This window comes from Anolis sagrei, chromosome 2 (genome assembly GCF_037176765.1).
Source record: "Anolis sagrei isolate rAnoSag1 chromosome 2, rAnoSag1.mat, whole genome shotgun sequence".
Classification (NCBI taxonomy): Eukaryota; Metazoa; Chordata; class Lepidosauria; order Squamata; family Dactyloidae; genus Anolis; species Anolis sagrei.
Genome location: NC_090022.1, coordinates 132,334,347 through 132,359,794, shown reverse-complemented (window position 1 = coordinate 132,359,794; position 25,448 = coordinate 132,334,347). Strand labels below are relative to the sequence as shown.

At 40.9% G+C, this 25,448-nt stretch overlaps 1 protein-coding gene across 1 annotated transcript; it reads left to right on the top strand.

Moving 5' to 3' along the window:
* Window positions 1-560: 560 nt before the first annotated feature.
* On the top strand, window positions 561-7,162 carry RPL38 (ribosomal protein L38). The gene is made up of 5 exons (XM_060764249.2): window positions 561-664; window positions 879-909; window positions 4,052-4,112; window positions 6,101-6,223; window positions 7,084-7,162. The coding sequence occupies exons 2-5, from the start codon at window positions 907-909 to the stop codon at window positions 7,107-7,109; spliced, it is 213 nt and encodes a 70-aa protein (XP_060620232.1). The 5' UTR covers window positions 561-664; window positions 879-906; the 3' UTR covers window positions 7,110-7,162.
* The last annotated feature ends 18,286 nt before the right edge of the window (window positions 7,163-25,448 follow it).

Genomic DNA, 25,448 nt, shown 5'->3' with positions numbered 1-25,448 from the left:
GTGGTGTCAAAATACATTCATTCTATAGAGTAGGTGCATCCTGAGTGTGCTTGAAGGCAACATTTCCTAAAACCTGGGCACTTCAGCGCCCTCTGGTAGAGAAATCTAAAGATCTTATCAAACTACAACTCCCAGGAACCCATAGTATTGAGCCACTACAGTTAAAGCGGTGCCAAACTGCATTCATTCTACAGTGCAGATGCACTCACATATACATAGAAGGTGGTAATGCACCGTTGATGCTAAATCATCTTTCTGATCACTCCTCGAATACAATTTAGAAGTATTTACTGATCTAAACACTTATTGTATTGTCAAAGGCTTTCATGGCCGGAATCACTGGGTTGTTGTAGGTTTTTCGGGCTGTATGGCCATGTTCTAGAGAGGCATTTTCTCCTGACGTTTCGCCTGCATCTATGGCAAGCATCCTCAGAGGTAGTGAGGTCTATTAAAAACCCAGTAAACATTATTAATTGCTACTCTATGAGCAATAACAAGCTTCTACACATTAGTTTCCATTGGCATTCGCGTCCGCCCACTTTAACTAATCTGACCCTCGTCCGTTTCCGTAGCTCAACCCCGAAGTCGGCTTTTAAGTCCCCGGATGCGGAAGTAGTTTCTCTTTTCTGTCTTTGACGGTTTGGTGGCTACGCTGAGCTTCTCGGTAAGCGGCGGTTTGGATCCGGTGCCATCCGTGGCGGGGGGGCCTCGAGGAGTGGGAGAGGGGCCCGTGGGGGAGCCTTGGGGGGCCAGGAGCAGATCGATGGGGTTTGGGGGTGAGAGGAACGGGAGGCGGGCGGGAAAAGTGAGGGAGACTACGGTGCCCCCCCCCCCGCCCTTTCTCCCTTTCATTTGCCATGTTGGTTTCTCTCCTGCAGGTCGCCGCCGCCGCCAGGAGCCGTTACCATGGTGAGTGGGCGGGAAAGACCACCTTTCTGAGTCCTGGGGGTGGGACGAGCGGGCCCTTGTGGCCCCTTCCCTTTTTGTGAGCTGTGGATACAGAGGCCTAACTGTACTTCCTGGAAGGGCTTAGGAAGTACAGTTAGGCCTCTGTATCCACGGAGTCTGCATCCATGGATCCCACAATCCATGACTTGGAGATATTCATAACGAAATCCCAAAGCCAAACCATAATTTTGCCAGCAGATATAAGGAATGCCGTTTTACTTATATATAAGGGGACATGAGTACGCATCTTGCTATCCATAGGGGTCTTGGAGCCAAACCCCAGTGGACACCAAAGGCCCAATGTAGGTTTAGTAAAGGGAATGAGCTGCAAAACGATGGAAGGCACATGTTTTTTCTACATCTGTGGCCAAGTAAGCCATGTTATGCATGCTGCTGTGTGAGAGTATTTCTCTATAAGTGTCTGTCACTGAATCATTATGCAGACACATTTGCTATTTTATATTGCCTCTCCAATCTCCACAAGTGGCTAATACAGTTTCCAATTCAGGACCATCCTCGAGACTCAGCCTCCTTCCACACAGTGGAATAAAATCCCACACTATCTGCTTTGAATTGGACTATATGGCAGTGTGAACTCCAGTAACCCAATTCAAAGCAGATATTGTGGGGTTTTCTGCCTTGATATTATGGGTTCTAGGGCTGTGTGGAAGAGCCTTTAGGGGGAGGCTCATTTGACGTGAAGTGTTGATCATAACTTTGCCATTCAGATACACACACACACACACGGAGAATGCATTTTCATTTTTGGGTTTGGTTTTTGTTGCTCTTGTTGTTTTTTTCGTGTCAGGAGCAACTTGAGAAACTGCAAGTTTCACAGCCATATAACCCAGAATATCAAGGCAGAATAACCCACAACATCTGCTTTGAACTGGTTTATCGGAGTCCACACTGCCATATATCCCAGTTCAAAGCTGATTTTGTAGGATTTTATTCAGCTGTGTGGAAGGGGCCTTAGTTTATTTAGGAGATGGGATAAGAAACATCTAAAGTTTCCAACTGGTGATCCTTCCACCTGGAACCAATCTTGCCAAGAAAATTGTATAATAAATCAGAAATGTTTTGAAGGTACACAATAACTTGCTTTAGCTAGAAGGTGGATTGAAATCAAGATTGAGGGTGAGCTCTGGCACCTCAGTGTTCAGTCAAGAGTAAGTTCACAGACCCCTTGGAGAGTCTTCTCAAATAACTTAAGCCTTGCAGCACAACACCCTTTCCTCTTGCCCAGAGCTGAACAAAGATAAATGAGAACTTTGTGTCCCCACCATGAGATAATGCATGAAAACAGAAGACTAGCGGGCTAGCTGTGATGTTTAGTTGTCTTGATATCTCACAAGCATCTCTTGGCAATTAATATATTTATATGTACAGTAGAATCCTTGTATTTGTGGTTTCATTTATCCATCTCCAACAAAATGTGCCATTGGTTGCTATGAGTTTTACAAGCTGTATGGTTTGCTCCAGTAGCATTCTCTCCTGATGTTTCACCTGCATTTGTGACTGGCATCTTTAGATATCTGTTTGAGGTGAGATAAGTGGGATGTGTGTGTGCATGTGTATCTGTAGAATGTCCAGGGTAGGAGAAAGAATCCTTGTCTATTTAAAGCTAGTTTGACTGTTGCAATTAGCAAGCAAACTTGAGTAGCCATGAAGCTGCAAAGTCAATCATTGAGGGTATCTGCATAGAGATAGCCTGGCTGTTATTGCCTGAAGACATCCTCTTTTTGGTAGGCATTCACTGCCACTTGATTGGTTGCTGTCTGGAGTTCCCCTGTTATTGAGTGGTTTTCCTTATTTAGTGTCTTGATTCTGGTGTTTTAGTACTGGTAACCAAATTTTGTTCATTTTCATGATTTCACCCTTTCTCTTGAAACAGTTCACGTGCTTGTGATTTCAGTGGCTTCTCTGCGTAGTTTGACACAATGGTTGTAGTCTGACATGATGGTCTCCCATCCTGGACATTCCATAGATATATATACACTCCACGTGCCTTATCTCAAACAGACCTCTCAAGATGCCAGCCACCTATGCAGGCAAAACGTCAGGAGAGAATGTTACTGGAACATGGCCATACAGCCCGAAAAAAACTCATAGCAACTCAGTGATTCCTTCCGTGAAAGCCTTCGACTACAAAATGTGTCCTTTCTAATCTTTTTCTACACCCTCCAGTATGACTCTATGATACTCTCGGGCTTTCCTTCAACTATTGAAATAAATTATCTATGGCTTGTTATATCTATACGAAGTCCAGAAACATGGATACAGGGGTTGTATTATATGCTTGCAGGAGGCTTGATGTTTCTTTCCTTAGCAGTCTTGAATATTAGGACATCCTTTATAATTCAATGTGCTAAATATCTAAATTCCTTTTGGGAATATCAGTTGCAAAGCAATCCTTGCTTCCTGTGACAGATCAATACACTTGCCCTCATAACAGATTCTGAGGTTTCCTTCCTACTTTGAAAGTCCAGGGAAGAGTGACAACATCCCAAGTGTTGCAAAGCTGTCGCTGCAGCTTTCAGATTTGGCTGAAAGGCTAGGAACTATTAGATAGTGATGTGAACTTAGTCACATAGAACCCATCAATCTACTACTCTTGGGTTTTCTTTCCCTCATGTACAAAAGGGCAATACAGAGGAGGCACTTGGGGTCATCTATATGCTACTGTTCAGCCTTCCCCATGGAAACAGCCTGGGAAGATTGGATCAGAATAAAACTTCTTTAAGGTACTTGGGTGAAGCTCAATGCAGCATACTCCTGAATGGACTGGTGAGAAAGGAATGTTATTGGGAGGCACTCATGGTGCCATTAAACAGAAGAAGACAACCCAGAAGTCATGACTTTTCTCCTTAAAGGAGGAGGAAAACAGATCGAAGTGCCTTCAACCGATCCCTCACCCACTCATGCCCCTGGGTGAGCTTGCAAAGATTATAGACTCTTTTTTTTTTTTTTTTTGAAGTTCCTAGCTGTTCAGAATGTGTGGTGTGGAAATTTGAAGGAAAGTTTATCAGAGGTAGGAGGTAAATTTACTTTCGAAATGCATAGGACAGAAAACATGTTTTCATAAACTATTTTCTTATTGCAGCCTCGCAAAATTGAAGAGATCAAAGACTTTTTGTTGACAGCTAGGAGGAAAGATGCTAAATGTGAGTAATGATAACTAGCTTTGGTTTTGTCTGAGGGTGAATTTTTTTGCTATTTTCCCTGCAGAGTTTCTGTACTTCCTGTCCTTTAATTTTGTGAGTCCCCTTTGGTAACACTCTGGGAGAAAAGACAGCATATAAATGAAATCAATCAATAAATAAACACTTCTGGTGCCACAAGCAGCTTGAGAGTGATGCAGCGTATTATTAAATAATACTAGTAATCTGTTTTTTCCTTGTCAAAAGACCTTCAATGTTATAAAAGTGGACTCCTCTGATTGGGAGTCCATGCAATTCTCATTTTAATATTCACGCTTGACTTGTGTGCCTTAGGTGTGGGCATAAAAAGGTACTTGCTTCTCATTTGAGCTGTTCTGTGTTTCATGTGTCTTTGTATGTACACATCTAGCTAGCTCCATCCTTTATTGAACCATTAGGCTTTATAGTCTCTTCTGTGAAATGTCACCTGGTTATGTGTAAAATTCTGCACCTGGATGCAAAATTGGAGAGTAGACTCTGCATAAGATTTTCTGTTTACAACAATTATTAGAATTGAGTGAGTTGCAGAAAAGGGAAAATATAAATGTAACCATCAGTTAAAACCTCCTGCATATGATAAATGTTCACCAATATTTGGATTCTTTTGGAGGAAGGCATGATTTTTTTCTTCTTCATCAAATGATAATTTAGGTCAGAGTGAAACCTACTGCTATGAGATTTTAAAATTTGTGTAGGTTAATACCACACAATCTCCTTTAGAACCAGGTATCTGATGTTTAAGATTCCTTAATGGTCCAAGATAGAATCTTCAATGGAATCCAGAAACAAATTGGTAGCAAGCAGAACCAGTGTTTGAACTTAATCAACTTGTACCAGAAGCTTGGCAATCATGTTCTCTACTAGTTGTAGTTTCCTATGTTTTTTCAAGGACAGATAATCAGTTCTAGATATTATCTAGATATTACCAGGAGATGAATAAATAAATCAAGAACCATTAGTATTACATTTTATGTAATACATAATCAGGGGCAATACATAACTTTTCTTGAATACTAAATGAGTAAACTGTCAGTATATCCTTCCTACAATACAGTGTTGCCTTGTGCCTTTTTGAGTGGTGCTTTCAAAAACCATACCACTTTATGATCATTTTCATCAGTTTCATGTGCCTTACAGCTGCTGCTCAGGACTCTTGAAAACTTGTTGTGAATGTTTTTTCCATCCATGCTAAGATTCAGAAGGAAACTAGTTCTCAGACAATTTTCTGTCAGTAACTAAACACCACCTTTGCAGTGGTTTTGCATAGCTATAAATATATGGGTTGTTACCATGAACTGCACAGCCCGACAAAAAAAAACTTTGTTGTCTTGGTTTTTAGCCCTGTTGTGGGGTTATTTGTGGTGCTGATCAAATCAGTTCTAGGTAGATCAAATCAGTTCTAGTTTCTTAGATATTTTTCGAATGACTGGAAAATCTGTGTTATGAATGTGTGCTTTTCTTATGAAAAAAGTATTGTAATGTAGTACTATTTTAATGTTTAAATAATATATTTCCTTCATGCTTAAAAGATATTAATTTAAACACTACAATAAAATATCCATATTTTTATGGGTAAGCAGAGGATGAATGCTATAGGGCATATTACTGTATCTCAAGAACTATAGCTAATAGGGGAAAGCTGGTGGCATTTTTGGAATCAGCAGGTCAAATATACCCAGAAAGAGGGCTAACATTTGAGGCAACAAAATGTGTGTTGACCAGTGTTATTAAATATGGGGTGAGTGCTATAAGGTGCAATGTGGTATTTAGAGGTTGCTTGTTTACAGAAACTTGCTTATTGTGAGTTAAAGCAAGAACTAATTTGTTTGTTTGTTTTTTTAAAAAATAGTTTGTCTCAAAAAAGGAACATGCAATTCTGCAATTCTGATGTTTTATTCACCAGCTTGTTGTTTGGATCCTATGTTGCTAATCCCAATGTTCTTACATTGTAGCTGTCAAGATCAAGAAGAACAAAGATAATGTCAAGTTCAAAGTTCGATGCAGTCGGTATCTGTATACCTTGGTCATCACTGACAAAGAAAAGGCTGAAAAACTGAAGCAGTCTCTGCCACCAGGTAACTGAACGATACAGGAAATGGAAGGGCACTACTGATTATACTAGCCCTTTTATGCTTATTTCCTATGCTTTCTCTATGTTTTTGAGTGTTAGTAGCAGAATATTCTTGTCCAGGGTCGTTTCTGTTAATTTTTCAAAAGTTCTAGGTGTTTATTAAAGTCAGGTCTCATTTTGAAGAGATACAATATCATTTTTTAAATTAGGAATCCCGCTAAAATAAATTTTATATCAGTCCTAACTGTCTCATGATATAACTAAAGTAGGTAAGTGAAACTAGTGGAACGTAACCATAGACATAGAAAAAATAATATTAAATGGATGGAAATGTATTTAATAGTGGGTAATCAAAAACAGTGCTAGTGCTTGTATCTATTTCAGCAGTTGTATTGGAAACAAGAATACATAGAAATTTATGTCATGAAAAAAATGGAAAAATTTATTTCTCTTTTAGTCAAAATGCATTATGGCGGTAGAGGAAATACTTATTTTTGCCCCAGAGATTGTAGAAGTGGTGGTCTAATAAACATTGCTTCTGGAGTGTAGTGTTTAAATATCACTTGTCTAGGAGGAAAGCCAGTGAGAAAATCCAGATAAGTCAACCTTTTAAAATGACACATTGGATATTCACTGACATTTCATATCAAGCCAGAGCAGCAGTACATTTTTGAAACTATCTCTGAATGTTCAGATCATCTAGTTCACAAGCAAGCAGCCAGCATGTCTCTTGCATACAGTAACAAACTTCAGCAGTCTTTGTGTGGGATGTCATGAAAACTCTTTTGAGAACATGATCGCCTTGCAGGCAGAAGTTACACGTCCTTCATATCTACTTACCATCTTTATTTCCCTTCTCTGTAGGTCTGGCTGTGAAAGAGCTGAAGTGAGCTGGTCATTCCTGGAATTTGTCCTATGGATAATAATAAAGGGGTCAAATGTTCTGCCTTCTCAGTGTTTTCTTTAAGGGGTAGATTGAGCAGTCTGCTCTTCATGCTGTTTTATTCGTTAGGAAGTTGCAACTGTTTGTGGACTCCAGTCTACAGAGTCCACAGTTTTACAAACGGTGTGCACCCAATAGAAAGAGGAAGAGAAACTCTAATCCTTAATCTGCAATTTTTTTGTAATAAAAGTCTATAGTTAAAGGCAGAAAAAACAGTAAAATTGAGTACCCAAACTCAGTCTCTCTCTGAAGAAATTCTCTAATAAAATTTGAAATCCTGCAGTATGAATTTATGGACAGACTTCTGCTCCCACAACTTCTAACATCTGGTAAGCTGGCTGGGATTTCTGGGAGTTGAAGTCCAAAACAACTGAACAAAGGTTGGGAACCACTGATCTAGAAATTTAGGTGAAAGTAGGATTCATTTAGCCTGCTCAACTTGTAGCCTAACCTGTAATTCTCTGTAGCAAGATTTGCATCTCTCCCCAGGCAGCCCCTAGAGAGAGGCTCTAGCAGACTGCACTGCTGCATAAAATCTGAAGTGAATCGTTTTCAGCTGATTTGGGGACTTTTATGAATGATGGGGACAGTGACTTCTTTTTCAATACAATTCTTTTAGGGGATTGGAGGCTTAGGAGCATCCTGAGGGCTTCAGGGATTTGTGCCTGACATACAATTTATATGTTACATTTTTGTCTGTCCTGTTGTATTGCTACCAGTTGAAAGGAATGTTTCTCTACAGAATTTAAAATGCTTTGTAGAAGAAAAGAATTGCAGCAAATCACATAATACCTCAGAAATGTTCATGTAGGATGTTTTTAGTCTACATATTTTCCAGGTGTGAAGAGCCCTTGAGTAAATAAGGAAATTAACCTAAGGTTCAAGCTGCTAAAAAATAAAATTTGCGAAATACCAACTGTATAGTGCTTGAATTTAAACATTCTTAATTCATAGCAGGTCGTTAACATTCAGTAGTCAAGGTTGTGTATTTTCTACACAAGCCAGAAGCCTCTTAACAGATAAGACTCATTAAATTTTACTGCAACATAGTTTGTCCTTGCAGACCAGAATCGGTTTCTGAGCAAATTTATTTTCCCCAAAAAAGATATTAAAAAGCAAAGCCATTCAACAGAAAGCATCCCACTGTACTCCAAATCTAATATATGCAACAATGTGAGCAGAGATCATTTTACAGTGCAGCTATTCAGTCTACTTGGAATGTAGTGCTGATTCATGACTTGAAGTTGAATTGTTCTAAAGATAATTCTGTGCTTAAACTACTTGAGCTCTAGAACTTCCTGCATCTTTTTGTACGTGTACTCAAGCTCAAGTACAGTTTTAAGGACAGAATTCTTTAGAACAATTTGTAGCCTAGCCTGTCAGGCACAAATCTCTTGGAGCTCCCGTTTCTAAACCTCTAAACCAAGCATGGGCAAACATTTTTGCCTTGGGGCCGCATTGCGGGCCCAACTGAAAGGATCAGGCCATCAGGGAGGGCAGCCAGGCACGTGCTGGGCGGGACCGGCCTGGGTCTTCCTCAGGTTGTCGTCCTGGCATAAAGATGGGGCTGCTCAACCCATCCTTATGCCAGGAGGAAAATGAGACATGCGGTGACTGTCCTGATCCTCCTCCCCTGATCTTTGGGCTGCCCTCTCAGCATTATGCCAGGAGAATGTGAGACAGGTGACGGCCGAGAGTGCTCCTGAGGGCTCTCGGCGGCTGTGTGCCTTCCTCGGGCCATCCTCTCAGCATAGACGGGCCGCTCAAGAGGACTCTCAGGTGCTGCGTGCCTTCATCCCCTGTTCTTTCTGCAGAAGCATGTGGTGGGCGGTGTCCTTTTGCTGAGAGGACAGAAAATGAGGGTCTGAGATAAGTGCCCAGGGAGCTGTATCTGGGCCCCGGGCCTTAGTTTGACCATGCCTGCTCTAAACTCTTTAAAAAATACTGGAAAAGAAGCCATTGTCCCCACCGTCCATGTAATCCCCCGAATTATTTGAACATCTCTTCAAAGACCCAAATATACAACCTTAGGTACAGAAGGAGATTTTTTAAAATACAGTGTTTCATTGTGCCATGTATTTTACAGTGATGCAGTTCAGTTGTTACTGGAAAGAGTGAGGGTAGCTTCTTTAGTTTCTGTCTTACCTGCAGATCTGTTCAGACATAGAACTTGTTTGCTTCTGAGAAAAGCATATCTGTAAAGATCTTGTTTGAACATCTCTGTTACTAAAGCATACACATACTGCACCATTACAGAGTTTGATTCCATTGTAGTTGCTGTGCCTATCCTCCAAGGGGTTTTTGGGATTGTGATTTGGCAAGAGACTTTGCTAATAAATTCTTTTAGTGGTTCCTTTGGGGCTCCCTGGCAGAGAATTCTGAACCCTTCACGAGACCACACATCTGAGGAGTCCATAGAGCAGAGCCATAGCGGTTCATGTACTGAAGAACTAGAATTGCACTGTGTGGATACATATTAAGACTTGCAAGAACCACCAACATCAAAAAGGTCTTACTATTTTTTACTTTTGTCTTTTACGGTTGATATGGTCAATAAACAAATTGATCATATCAACAGTAAAAGACAAAAGTAAGTTTTAAGAAAATCAATAGATCTATTTACCAGAAGAGAATCTCTTCTGAGTAAAAAGGATACTTTATGTGTAGGAGTCCAAAGAATATTTGAAAGAGGGGTCTTACTGTTGCCAGCTTACAGGAAAAAAGGGCATTTGTTCTGTATTAAACTTCTTGGCTTCCATTGCAGCTGTTTAGGAAATGGAATCACCTGAAAACAAGCCGGCAATGTTCTGTGTGTCAGTGCAAATTGTCAGGTCCTGTGCTGGTCTTTATCCCAGTGGAGCCCCCCTGACAAAGGAGGCACATACCCACTCTGCCTCATGACACACCTCTCATCTGCTCATATTTCATGCAAATTCTCAAAACCTTTCATGCAATTTTAGGACTTGTACCATAATAATCTAAATTAGCCAGTCAAAGGTTGGGGAAAAAGTTTTAAAACCTTGAAAATATAAAGTCAGTGACAATCTTAGCTAGATCTATTGAAATAAAGTCACCACATATGCAAGTCCAATTGAGATCAGTCAGTGATTAACATAAAATAGTCTAAATTCCCTAAAGCAAGTATGTCAAGCTCATTTTCACTGAGGACCACATCAGCCTTCAAACACATCATTGTTTTCTGAAGTATAGACAGTCCTTGAGTTACAAACATCTGACTTACAAATGACTCATAATTAAGAATGGGGTGAGACAACAAGAAATGAGAGAAATCTTCCCCCTTGTCAGAGAAATTCACTCATAGAATCATAGAATTGGAAGAGACCTCATGGGCCATCCAGTCCAACCCCCTGCCAAGAAGCAAGAAGAACTGAAAGAGTTACCATGGGGGAAAGGTGTTTCCACTGAAACTTTATCACCAATCCTTGTTTCCACAATAAGCCAGCTTTTCAAAGTCCACAGGGAGAGTTAGGTGAAACCTTCTGAACAGGGACACAGACAGCAAAATAAACACCACGGAGCTGGGCATGTTTAGCCTGCAGAAGAGAAGGCTGAGAGGAGACATGATGGCTATGTCGAAATATGTGAGGGGAAATCATAGGGAGGAGAGAGCTTGCCTTCTGCTACTCTGAAAACTAGGACACTGAACAATGGCTTCAAACTACAGGAAAGGAGATTCCACCTGAACATTAGGAAGAACTTCATAACTGTGAGAGCTGTTCAGCAGTGGAACTCTCTGCCCTGGAGTGTAGTGGGGGCTCCTTCTTTGAAGGCTTTTATGCAGAGGCTGAATGGGCATCTGTTGGGGGGTACTTTGAATGCGATTTTTCTGCTACTTGGCACAGGTTTAGACTGGATAGCCACAAGGTCTCTTCCAACTCTGATTCTATGAACACTTCCTTATGCTTTGCAAAGCTAAATCTTCCTGTGTATTTCACAGTTAAGTGAAATATTCAGAATCCCGCCATTAGGTGGTGCTATCTGATTTTTAAAAACAGCAATTTTATGTTGCCGGTTGTGAGACCTAAATCCTGGGGCTTTACTTACATGAATAAGTCTGGAATGAAAAGTCATCTTATGCACTTGCTGCTTTATGTGTATTCTACCACATGGAAATATGACCCTATATTGGGTAATAAACTTCATAATCGTCCAAGCCTGCAGCCTTTCAAAGTTTAACATGCTTAATTCTGCTTGAAAAGCTCTTTGTCATTCTTAATCCATGTTGGATTTGTTGTGTCAAATGCTAAAAGAAAGAAACTTTCTTCACATCTAGGAGTAGTTGGCTGGTTGGGACAACATTTGAATTAATACTGGAAAATATGATTATTCTAGCTTATTCTAAGGCTGAAATGGCCCCCTTCAAAATTTTGGTGATCTAAGTCTGCGACCTAATCTTCCTTGCTCCCTGGTGGCTTGGCTAACATATCATCTACCAACTAGGAATTAAAGATTAGCAGACCAAGTTGCCCGTTGCACTGACAGGGACAGTGTAGTCAAGTCTGCAAGCCTTTTGAGACCTGGCTCCATGCGTGTGAGGTCTTCTTCTGGACTTTTGGCTTGGGAGGATCTCACCCATTTTTAAAACTCACTGAGTGTTTTTAAAGCTGTCAAGTTGTGGCTCAGGTTGTTGAGATGGATAGAGACTGGTAGAGTGCTTGGAGTTTATTTCATGTGCTACTTTTTGGTCCTTTTAATTGTATTTATGTCAATGCTCTGCCCATTGGAAGAAAGACTGTTATAAATAAACCTTGTTTTTAGATGAAAACGGTTGTGAATGAGGAAGATCATAATTCAGTTGTTCCCAACAGATCAGATAAGAAGTCCAGCAATCCCATTTCCCTGATGCAGCCTGATGAAATTAGTTTTACAGTTACATTATTAAAAGCATGTGGCATCTGTTTGTTGCCTCTGGAGCAGAAATACTGCTGTGAAAAATTTAAGCCACTGTTTATGTGACAAGGCAATTTGGTGAGAAAATGTGCTACTGTCCTATAAAATTTGCACATGACTGTTGTAATATTTAAGAATGCTAGCTCAGGCAAGTGGTTCAGCTTAGTTCAGTGTTCCCATTTTGGCTCAAGACATCTGCACCCCAACCTGAAGTGTCAGAAAATACTGAGCTGCATGAATGTTTGTGCATCTGCCTTCAAGTTGCCTCTCAATTTATAGCACCGCATAGATTTCACAGGCTTTACTTAGGCAAGAAATACTCTGAGGTGTTTTTGCTCTAAAACAGAGCTTTCCAAATGATGTGTTGCGACACTAGTGTGTCTCCTGTAGTCCATAGGTGTCATATTAAAAATGTTTCCCCCACCCCCACAAACAAAGATTACCTGGCAGCCACTTGGGAGGTTCATGATGGTGCCACATGAAGGTGCAGCACCAAACCCAAATCTGAGGCCCTGCCATCCTCTTCCTCCTTGTCCTCAGCTTTCCGCCTCACCCCGATAGCAGCGACACTAACAGCAGCCACGGCCATGGGGGGGGGGGGGGGGGGGGAGAAGTGGAGAAGGAGGAGGAGAGTGAGGGAGAGAGCAAGGAGGAGGAGAGTGAGAGAGAAAGCAAGGAGGAGGAAGAAGAGACCCTCAAAGAGCTTCTAGTCCAAACTCCTTCAGCCAGGCAGGACATCACAGTCAAAGCCCTCCCGACATAGAGCCATCCAAACTCAGTGTAAATACTTCCAGAGAAGGAGACTCCACTGGACTCTCAAGAAACCTATACCTCATGAAAGTTGAAAGATGTCCCCAAAGGGAATCTAGTCCAACCTACTTCAGCCAGACAGGAAGATACAGTCAAAGCATCCCTGGGTGGCCATCCAGCATCTGTTTAAAAACCTCCAGAGAGGTTTAATCATTACAGAAGTGGAATCTGGTGCTACTCAAGTGTAGGAAGTATTATAATTCTTATAATTTGTACAGTTTGTTGATTGAGTTGCCGTAATTACCACTAAAATGGATAAGTTTCTAATTAAGAAAAGAAAATGTGTTGACTATGATATTTGTGATGAACCATATGGTGCAGCTATAGAGGAAACCTATTCAAGCATCAACTGTAGTACATAAGAAATGTTTAGGGAAAATTTCCAAACCTCCAGTTTCTTAGTAAAGCTGAATTACTATGTCATGAATGGATACAGGTCTAGAAAGTGGGTCACCAACATGAAATGTTTGGAAATCTCTGCTCTAAAATATAGCCTACGACATCAGGTATTTGTTGATGGTCTCCCATACAAGTATTAAGCAGATCTGCCACTGCTTCACTGGATCAATGATTCAGAGGCTGAAAGGTTTTCCTTAACAGCACTTGTCCTGTGACAGAGTCTGCTTGTGAGTATGTTCCTTGAATCCCATGCTATTTCTGTCACCTTTCATTAACCTGATGGGGCTGATGGAAACTGAAGTCCAGTGGCATCTGGAGAAAGAACTATGGATTTCCCACCCCTGCTTTTGTGAAAGCTCCCAGGGATTCTTTATCCTTCCCAATGCTTGTTTTAGGATTTTTTTTCCTGGGATGCTAAAAATTCTTAACCTCAGTAGGATATGATTACTGCAACACCAGAATGAAGCACACCCTGTGCACAGTAGTTGCTTTTGTAGTTATTGCTTAACGTAGCTGAACACAGCAGGTGGGGTGAAAAGTAATATGTACAAAGCTTTCGCTTCACATCTTTAAACAGTTCACAGTGATGTCTAATAATAGGTTTCCAACTCTTCCCATTGTGCTATTGTTACAAGCTGGGGAAATATTTGCTAAATAAGACTCTAAAGGCTTCTGATATGGCTTCTGGAATGAATGCTTTGTTCATTGTTCCCACTGCGGTGCACATGAAGAAATTTAGTTTGAAAGGAACAGAAGGTGCATTGGCCACAGAAACAAACAACAGCAGAGTAAGTGAGCCTAGGGTTTATCAGCACCACAATGGGAGATGTTAGTCCAAAGCAATTCTTTTGTTTCCTGGCTTGAGTCCGGGCTTTGAACACAGCCCCGTCCCCCGTCCCACCCACCCCCCATACACACCATGTGTATTTTGCTTTGTCATAAATTGGGATATATTTCCTCTATTTTTCCTCTTTCAGCAATAGCTCTGAAACAACCACAAACTGATGAGCGTGACAATAGCGTTCATAAGATCAGTTGCGATGATAAATAGATGGTCCCCTTCATTATTTTCAAATGCAATCTTTCTCCGTTTACAAATAACAACCAGCCTCACCAGTTTGTTGTAGATTTTGCGTCACTCCCCTTTTGCCACCCCTTTGAAAGTGGAATGCTTGGCACTTTTCATACAACCTTGTACATACAGTACTTACAAGATCCATGCTGCTACATTCTGCTTTTCCAAACACCAGACCTTCTTCCTTGCTGCTTTCTACAAGTTATATTGATAGCTCCAGTTCACTAATTGTCCATTAGTATTTGTAGAAGGGTTGTTGTAGAAAGCAGAAATCAGCCTTAGAGTCCCCCTCTCCCATCTGCTGCAAGAGCAACGTATCAGTGGAACTAGGCATTTGGCCCAGCATAATTATCTTTGAAATACTGTTACAAAGGGACCCTGGATTTATGAATATGATTATTTGACTATCTGGCTTTGGATCTATGCACAATAGTCATCTAATGTTTACATATGTTATTTTAATGTTGTTTTCATTTGTTGTTTAGTTGCTTTTAATTGTTGTTGCTGTTTGGGCATGGAGTCATGCCAATTATGTAAGCTGCCCTGAGAAGGGCGGGATATAAATGTAATAAATAAATAAATAAATAAATAAATAAATAAATAAGGCATTTCAATCTAGTGCATTGAGTTGCTATTTAATTTCTAACTCTGGATTACAGCAAAACATAATGTTGATCATGCAAGACCTAAGATCCCCCCCCCCCTTTAGTGAATACACACTGCTTTTAACACTACAGATCTGAGTTTTTTAACCATGTGAACAGCTGAAGGGTATGAAATAATCTTTTCATATCTATTTGATCCCAGGAGTGAAGATACCATGGTTTTTTTCTGGGTGTGCCGTTTTGTGTTTCCTAATAGTTCACTTTGTCCAAATTCTTTGGAAGGGATTCTGAAAAAAAGTACAGAAATAATATAACAAAATGAGGCATTTTGTGATAGTCTGATCAGAAAGATAGTATAGAGTCAAAAAAGAAAAATTATGGATGAACGTCTGGATCCCCTGAAATGTGTTATGAAGGACATCATCAACAAAAAATGGCCTAATGAATTGATATAGACTCAGTGCCAAACCTGACTTTCCAGATCAACTTGGACCAGTCACACCGTCTCAGCCTTTCCTACCTCATAGGGTCTTTTATGAGGATAATGTCCAGAGAGCCTGGGTGATATAATGTTTTGAGCACTGAACTAGGACACTGGAGATCAGGTTCTGAATTCCCACGTGTCCACGAAACCAATTGGGTGACCTTGGGCAAGGCACACTGTTTGAGCCTCAGAGGAAGGCTAAGAAGCCCTTTCTGAACAAATCTTGTGAAGAGAACTGCATGATCAATTCCTCTTATGGTGACCATAAGTCAGAAATTACTTCAAAGCACACAACAGGAAGGAGACTAGCCATGTACATTGTTTCTTTATGAAAAAGACGGGATAAAATATATCTAATAAGTAAATATAATAAATGTAATAATAAATCATAGTGTGAAATAATTGTATTTCCATGCTCTCTGATTTCTCCTTTTGAACGGCCAATAAATGGTTGCTTTCAAAATCTCAACTTGACCTAAGTTTGCAATTCTGGGGCTGCAGGCAAAATATGACTTGCAATATTTGAGATATAACATGCTTCATAGCTAGCTCAGAAGTTGGGAGGAAACTGGAACACGGAAAGGGAGATGATCAAGCACAGTGCTCATGCTTTGTCATTATTGCTAAACACATTTATCAAAGAATGAAGTAGAAAAATGCTATTGTGTGTGCACCACTGGTAATGTACAGTTTTAGAACTGGTATTCTAGTAGAGCGATAATTGCCTTTCACTAGAAGAAGCCATGAGCTGGAAAGACATGTGAGATTCATTGGCTGAAGCTTGAGGCCATGACATCATGCTGAAAAGGCTTTGGGATTTACAAACGCTATTATATCAAAGGCATAGGAAGCTATAAATACAGAGCAGAGCGACTGTGATTCATAGATAAGGCGTCTGTCTAATTTCCTGTGACCCATTGCTTAATACCCTTCTGTGAAGGCAGGCTTTTTATCCAGAGCTTTTCTCAAATATAATTTGTTTTAAGCAAGCGTTTAAATGTCAGGCAAAGTTCAGTTCTCAACTGGGGTAATCAGATTGTCACCCCATTAGCAGACTGAGACAAGGGACTCAGGTGTAGAGGGGAGGCGTATTAACAGGACTGGGAAGCAGTTCCTCTCCTCAACAGAAATTAGAGGTAACACAACTGGGCAAGTGATGGTGCGGACGGGGAGAGAAAGCAAAACAATGCCAAAATATGGCAACCTTTTCTTTGGGAAAAAGAAAAATTCTGATGAGGCCCAGTTCAAACTGAATTGTACTGTAAAACGCCACAACTGGGTGCACTGGTCCTCTGAAAAGCCTCTCATTCATCTGGAAAAACATGTAAATTTCCTGGAACTTACTGTGTGTTATGGTTCCGGGCCCAATTGAAAGTGCAGATTATTATCTATAAAGCCTTAAATGATTTGGGCCCTACGTATCTTCATGACCATATCTCCCTCTATGAACCAGCATGAACTCTAAGATCTGCCAGGAAGGCCCTTCTCTTGATCCCACCTCCGACACAAGCACAGTTGGTGGGAATAAGAGGGGGGGCATTTTTGGTGGTGGCCCCCAGCTCTGGAACTCTCTTCCCAGGGAGATTAGATTGACCCCCACCTTGTCCACCTTCCAGAAAGACCTCAAGACTTGGCTGTTCCCATGTGCCTTTGAATAATGGTTTAGCTACCAATAAAGTCTGCCTAGCCCTGATTTTCTGGTTGAATCCCCAGCACTTTATTCCCAGCCCCGGCCCTACAGGTTGCATTTGCATAAGCCCTTGTCCTGCCCTATTAGTCTCAAATCTGCACATGCCCACTTCTCTCGGCTACTGGTTGTTAGATGTTTGGTTCATGTATTATGATGTCTTATATTTTATTGTTACATGTTTTTAACTGTGTTACTTTGTAACCTTTGTTTTTACTGGGCTTCATCCCCATGTAAGCCGCTCCAAGTCCCTTCGGAGAGATGGAGGTGGGATATAAGAACAAAATTGTTGTTTGATTGGACCATTCATCGTTGAAGACATTGTTACTGGTGCGCTGTATCCTGATGTGCTTCAGACATCAATTTTACCTGGCAACTGAGAGCTGTAAGGGGACAAAAGCTTTTACTTACAACAAGGTGGCACTCCACTATACCACCACTGAGATGTCAGGGTGTATCTGGATGAAACTCTACCTAGACAATGGATAGGCTGAAGAGGTCCTGTTGAGTTTCCATCACAGTCCCTAGATCTAATGACTCTTGACTTCTACCTAAGGGGGTGGGGGTTCCCTAAAGGATGATGTCAGAGGAAACCAGCTACACTGGATGCTGTATGAGAAAAAATTGCAATGTCTTACTTACTTACTTAGGCGATCCCTCGTAGTCCGAAGATGATGGTGCTCCAAGTGTAGTATCCTGGCGGTGGGTCCGTAGGTGACTGTGGAGCCCTATTCTTGATCTGCGTGTTCTCCCACAGTGAGGGCATCGTTTTCCAGACAGAAGGCGGTCCCAGTCAGGGTTGGCTTGACGCGCCTTCCTCTTGGCACATTTCTCTCTTCCGCCCTCCATTCATGCCTCTTCAAATTCTGCAGCACTGCTGGTCACAGTTGACCTCCAACTGAAGCGCTCAAGGGCCAGGGCTTCCCAGTTCTCAGTCTCTATGCCAAAGTTTTTAACGTTGGCTTTGAGCCCGTCTTTAAATCTCTTTTCCTGTCCACCAACATTCCGTTTTCTGTTCTTGAGTTCGGAGTAGAGCAGCTGCTTTGGGAGACGGTGGTTGGGCATCTGGACAACGTGGCCGGTGCAGCAGAGTTGATGGCGAAGGACCATCACTTCAATGCTGGTGGTCTTTGCTTCTCCCAGCACACTAATATTTGTCTGCTTGTCTTACCAAGAGATTTGCAGGATTTTTCAGAGGCAGCACTGATGGAATTGTTCTAGGAGTTTCATGTGACGTCTGTAGACTGTCCACGTCTCACAGGCATATAGCAGGGTTGGGAGGACAATAGCTTTATAAACAAGCACCTTGGTCTCCGTACAGATGTCCTGGCCCTCAAACACTCTCTGCTTCATTTGGAAAAATGCTGCACTCGCAGAGCTCAGGCAGTGTTGAATTTCAGTGTAAATGTTGACTTTTGTGTGGCTGCCAAGGTAGCGGAAATGGTCAACATTTCTAATGTTACACCATTAAGCTGTATTTCTGGCATTGGAGAGGGATTGGCCAGTGACTGCTGGAAGAGGACTTTGGTTTTCTCAAAGTTTAATGACAGGTCGAGCTTCTCGTATGCTTCTGCAAAAGTGTTTAGAGTGGCTTGTAGGTCTTCTTCTGAATGCACACAGATGACGTCATTAGCATACTGGAGTTCTATAACAGATGATGTTGTTGTAACCTTGGTTTTGGCTTTCAGTCTGCTGAGGTTAAATAGCTTGCCATCTGTCCGATAGATGATTTCCACTCCTTGGGAAGGTTCCCATCAACAAGATGAAGTATCATAGCAATGAAGATGGAAAATAAGGTTGGGGCAACCTTATTGCAATGTCATGTGCAGCTCTCACACTGGACATATTTCAAAAAGTAGTTTGTGCAACTTTGGCAGTGTTTCGATGCCAATGTTGGCCACTTCAAACATCTACATTGAATCTAAAATTCAAGGACACCTCTCATATCATTTTGCTTTTGTATAAATATAGTAGCGATAATTTTATAATACTATTTTTAATTTCAAAGTGTGTATACTTTTTTAGGCCACTCTATATGGGGGGGGGGGGTGCCCTCTCTCTCTCTCTCTCTCTCTCTCTCTCTCTCACACACACATATATATATACTTTTATTATTTCAGATATACAGCATGTAGCAAATATTTTGTAAATATTTTGTAAAATTTTGTAATTTATATTTTGTAAATAAAGATACATTTAGCTAGAATTTTGCATTTTCCCTATGTATGGCAACTTTTGGAACACTTTGTATTTCCAAACCCTGGCTGTATACTGAATTGTAGATGAAATTTGTGTTTGTGTATAAGGACACACGCATGTCTAAGTATATGCAAAAATAAAAACAAGTAAGAACTTTAAACTGATTGGCCAGAGGCAAGTCATAACTCAACTTCAATCTCCTTCTTGGAAAATATGGATTGATGCTGATCCTCTTATGGAGTTGATATCTGAATTCCCAACTCTGGAGAGTGTAAACAGTATGCATGCATAATAGTGTGTGTTGCAGCAAAAACAAGCAACGCAAAATTGAAAATTCCTTCCAGTTGGTCAGAGAAGAGATGTAGCTAGTCATCTAATTTGGGGATGCTATATACATAGACATTTGCTTTTATACATGTATAAATTGTTAATGAGAATGAAAGGAATGTCCATTTGGATTTTTATGACAACATGTATCTTAATGTTTGCTTGATCTCGTTGCTTCAGGGGAAAATTAGTGCACTGTGAATTTGCCAGTTCTAGCCTTACATTCCCCCGCAATTCCCCAGGCCCCACAATACGTCCTCGTGTGTTTTATATGTGCTTTTTATAGCCTTGAGATGGAATAATGATAGTAATATTTTAAAAGAGTATTACTTAATATTTAGGAATATTCATACTGCTTGTGTAGTTAGTTCAGAAATCCAATCAAGTCCCTGTAACATATTTGGAGAAGGCAAACTTATTGATTTTATACCTTTTCGTAATCATTTGTAAGATTTTTTTTTCTTTTTTAGGTTTCATTTTATATCCTCCTGGATCAAGTCAACTCATTGCACAGAGAGTAGAAAGTACCAATGCCAACTCCGTGATACAGTGAGAATAGAGATGCTTTTCAGGTTCCCCCAAGGCAAACTAAATTCTTGCCTTTCACTCAGAGGAGAGGATTCCTTAAAAATACAAATTAAGATACAGTGCTCACACTGACCAGTGGGTGAGTCAATCCAGGTATTTGGGGTTGATTTTTGATGAAAATTTCTGGACTTACACATTAATATATAGAGTACTTAGATAGATGGGTGGTTGTCAGAGAATGCTACAGTCCCCAGACTGCTACTAGCCAGAGATTTATTATTATTATTATTTTGTCGTGTCAGGAACGACTTGAGAAACCACAAGTCGCTTCTGGTGTGAGAGAATTGGCCATCTGCAAGGACGTTGCCCAGGGAATGCCTGGATGATTTGATGTTTTTATCATCCTTGTGGGAGGCTTCTCTCATGTCCCTGCATGAAGAGCTGGAGTTGATAGAAGGAGTTCATCCGCCTCTCCCCGGATTCGAACCTACGACCTGTCGGCCTTCAGTCCTGCCAGCACAGGGGTTTAATCCACTGCGCCACCAGGGGCTCTGCCAGGGATGATAATACTGGGTTCAATAATCTGTCACTATATGACTGCCCCCTATGATCTCTCCATGAAAGCTAGTCTAAAAAGTGCCATTGGATTCTTTTGTCTCTGTCAGTATTGTCTCTAATGGTCAGTGAAATAGTTCTGCTGCTGCAGTATTAACCTCATTGTGCAGCTCATTGCCAGCTGGAAGTAGTTGTGGATCAAATGCAAAAGTCTGATCCTTCTTTCCCTTTAAGAATTCCTTCACCAGATAGTAGCAGTCATGTATGCATCTGGCATTCATTTTTAAATCTCACATAAGATTGTGGAGCTCAGCACACACACTTGGAACACATTGCTGATTCTGTTTGTCTATGGAACTCTATGGGTCCCATCAAATAACACACAGTCATGGGTTGTCCATTTCATAAACAACCCATAGGATCCCGTGGGCCAGAGGTCCCCAAATTAAGGCCTGTGGTCCAAATGTGGCCCTCCAAAGTTATTTAGCCAGCCCCTGCCCTAAATTTTAGTTATATGGTCTCTCTAAGTCTGAAACAACTTAATAATAATAATAATAATCATAATAATAATAATAATAATAATAGCCCACCCTCTCTCCCAAAAGGGACTCAGGGCGGTTTACACACAGGGACAGGCAAACATTCAGTACCTTACAAAGTATAAACAACATCAGAAATAATACAAAATAATGCACAATAACAACAGTAAATTTATAATGAAAGTTCAACATTGAAATGGGAACTAGGTATAATAATCCAAATTAATGTTTTGTCCAATGTTGGAAACCACTCTATTGAGTATTGTTGTTGTTGTTCTGTCGCCGCTGGGCTTGTATTTGGTTGGCTTTAAATATAGGATGTGTAACCTTTGCCCAGCGGGAAGCCAGGGGCCTAAGAAGAAGTTCTAAGCGATTTCCACTACAAAAGAGTCTTGATATGGCTTGAAAAATACAACAAAGTATTTTATTAATGAATCAAACAGGTACTTCAAAGCTTTATTGATAAAGAATTAGTTCTCTCAATCTTGCCCACAGGGGACAGGCACTATCTCCAATAACTTTCTCTAAAGGAAAATTCCCCTTTTTAAACTAAAATCCAACCATCACTGGTGTGGGTTCCGCTGCCAGGCCGAACTGCTTCTCGAGCACTGAGAGGACCTACCAGCAAGGCAATGGATGTTCTCCAGCTGGAGTTCTTTAGACCTTAAGGCTGTCTTCCTGGAAACTCAAGGCTGTGGAAGGCTTCCCTGGAGTTCTTAGGAGCCTCTTAAAGCTGTTCTCCCCTGGAGGTTCTGTTAGAGTTTCTGTGACCCTGGAATTTTTAAAGGTTGAAGCCTATGTACAGGGGAAGTAAACACATCCTATACATTGGCTAACCTGGCTGAGACTAAACTCAAAATGGCTCACTTCCCTACCAAAGCCCAAAAGGGGGCGGGACTAGGGAACCTAACTATAATTGACAGGTGGCTTGCCCTATGATTGCAGCCAAAAGAAGCCACCTATCTGCAGAGTCCTTGAAACTTAGGACTACAACAAACATTCAATGCAAAACAAACAAAATTGGGGCTCCAGATACAGTTGTACCTGCACAGTTGTTGTTGTTGCTGTTGCTGTTGTTGATTCATTCAGTAACTTCCAACTCTTTGTGACCTCATGAACCAGCCCTCACCAGAGCTCCCTGTAATTATTATTATTATTATTATTATTATTATTACATGAGTGAACATTAAACATATTATTAAAAGCAGTTAAAACAAATTGCATTTGAAATGGCTAACAGAGGTGTTTATTAAAAATATATCGTAGCTGTCATATAGTGCAAATGGGTTTGCCAACATTCCGGTGGAAAGCACACCACAACAACAATCCTAATGAATTTGACTATCTCATCAGCCAAAAAAGCAAGTCCACATTTCCCATTGAAATGCTGGTAAGTTTACGTTGGTTAAAATTGTGCTTCATTTTATATTGTTCTTTGTTTTACATTGTGTATTGTTATTCCTTGGCTTTTTTGCACTACAAATAAGAGATGTGCAGTTTGCATAGAAATTTGTTCATTCCCCACTCCCCCCTGCAACAGTCTGAGGGACTATGAACCTGCAATCTGTTTGGGGACTTCTGCCATAGACAAAAAGTATGCATTGAGTGGTTTTTGAAAATCGGAAAACAATTGGCTCCACTTCACCCTAAATATATCTAGCAGTGGGAAAGTGAAATGACATCTTAGTGAAATGACATCTGCCAAGTACTAAATGCTCATCTCCTTGATAGCTCAGCCTACAAACAAGCATCTTTTCTGTTCCTGAACACCTTTTGATGGGATGTCAGATTTCACTGTCTTTGCCGAACCAACCACAGCCCCTCCTAAAAGGCCACAATAGCGTAGAACAGCTTCAACAATTTTCTGGGGGAAAGGGATGAAATCTCTGTTCCCTGAGACAACAGATCCCATGCCTGCTAATTGAAGATAAGCATGGATCTGAGACTGCATTGCAATGGCCCATGCAGTCTTGTGTCACAGCAAAATGGTTTGCCTGTAAAGTTGAGTCATATTCTTTGATATTTTTGCAACCACACCAGTACTCTCCTAGAACTGGATTGGAAAGAAACCAAAGAAAGTATTCTGATAATATATCTTAGCAATGGCTTTGCTGCATCCAAGTGACACAAAGGAAAAATAGATGGAAGGGCTACTGCATTCGCCATGCAGCCAAATACAACAAATTCCAAAATACACATCATGACAACTTTATTATCCTAACTGCAAAATACACTACGTGTAAAATGTGTCCTGCCTCTTTTATTGGCCTGATAAAGGTATTACTGTGATATGTATATTCCTGTACAAGGGAAAATATTTTCTTCTCTTCCCCAGCATTTGTCTGTGCTACTTACACAGTGAAAAATAGCCTTGTTTCCTGGGCTATGGTCAACAGGTCAGATTTGATTAACTTACCTTATTTCCCATTGATTTGCTTGAACAGTGCTTCGAAGGTTACCTGATGTGTTGCGTCTGAAATTGTCCTTTTCCTATTTTCTTTGACTCACACAAATAGATTATTTGTGTCTGCACAGTGCATTGTTTGGAATTTTTAAAGCTATTAGTGTGTGTGTGTGTGGCCCTGCCCATTCTTAGGGCCTCATCCCCTTGCTTCTTGGTAAATTATTTAGTTCCTTTTTATCCATTGCTGCAGGAGCACTGAAGGAGGATCATGAGGTTTAGCAATATGTGGCAGTGGGCTTGACAGTCAGGGAAGCTACTTCATATTTGATTGTGTTTTTTCTGCATAGCAGAGGGTTGGACTAGATGTTCCATGTGGTCTCTTCCAATTCTATTATTCTATATTGAGGGGTTTTATCCATGATCTTTTTTTTTGTTCAAGGTATGACTTGCTTCATTTTTTTGTTGTCAGATGTTCTTGATTTAGATTGTTGTGCAACTTTGGTTCGATAGTTTTCAGCGTTTCTGCAGTTTTTGGATTGATACATATTTCCTCTGAGTGTTTTGGACTGCTGTTTGCCTTGGGTCTGTTTGACGTCATCATACAGGGTGAATTTAGCATCCTAGGACACTTTCACCCCATTTAATGGACAGTGTCCCATGTTGGACTGTTTCCTGACTTGCACCATCTCTTTCCAACAGGAAAATGTTTTCCAATTGGAGAGCCTATATTGGCACACTGTTTCAGTCCTGTGTCACGTTCTCTGCATTAACTTATGGATGCCTGGATCAATGGACCTACTGTGTAGAGCAGCGTTTCTCAACTCAGGCGTTGTGAGGGGGTGATGGTCAGAGGAACCCCTTTGGCAGAGAATGCTGAAGATCTCTCTGCTTGTCCTTCTCTTCCTTTTTGGAAACAGATGGCAAATCCTCTCTGCTGGCCTCTCAACCAAGGGAAGGGCTGTTTCTGAGACTCCAAGCAGGAAGAAGAGAGCAGGCGTGTCAAGGTCTATTTTCCCCAAACTTCACCAGTGTTCAAAATTGAGTATTTGTGCCAAGTTTAGTTCAGATCCATCATTGTTTGAGTCCACATTGCTCTCTGGATGTAGGTGAACTACAACTCCAAAACTCAAGGTCAATGCCCGCCAAATACTTCCAGTTTTTTCTCTTGGTCATGGGAGTTCTGTGTGGGAAGTTTGGCCCAATTCTTTCGTTGGTGGGGTTAAGAATGCTCTTTGATTGTAGGTGAACTATAAATCCCAGGAACTACAATCCCCAATTGACAAAATCAATCCCCCCAACCCCATCAGTATTCAAATGTGGGTGTATTGGGTATTTGTGCCAAATTAGGTCCAGTGAATGAAAATACATCCTGCCTATCAGATATTTACATTAGGAATAATAACAGTAGCAAAATTACAATTGTGAAGTAACAACAAATATAATTTTATGGTTGGGGGTCATCACAACACAAGGAACTGTATTAAGAGGTCGTGGCATTATGAAGGTTGAGGACCACTGGTGTAGAGGATGCGTCGACCAGTTCCTCCCATTAATTCTTGAGTTCCCTGCCTGCTCAAGTCACCCCGCAGTCTTCTTCATCAAAAGATTCTGATCTTTCTTTCTCATCTAAGAGCAGTGCAAGAGCAGAAGAGATGTGCTTTCACAATCTCTTCCTCCAGATGTCAGAGTAAAGAATTTCGACAGGGAGGAAAAAGGCCCGAAACACATCTGTTTTCCTTAAATAGATAGCCTTATTGGGTTCA

Excerpts from the sequence above, each read along its gene's own strand:
- RPL38 (XM_060764249.2), top strand. Across the intron at positions 4,113-6,100 it reads TAGGAGGAAAGATGCTAAAT|CTGTCAAGATCAAGAAGAAC; the intron begins GTGAGTAATGAT and ends CTTACATTGTAG. Across the intron at positions 6,224-7,083 it reads GAAGCAGTCTCTGCCACCAG|GTCTGGCTGTGAAAGAGCTG; the intron begins GTAACTGAACGA and ends CCTTCTCTGTAG.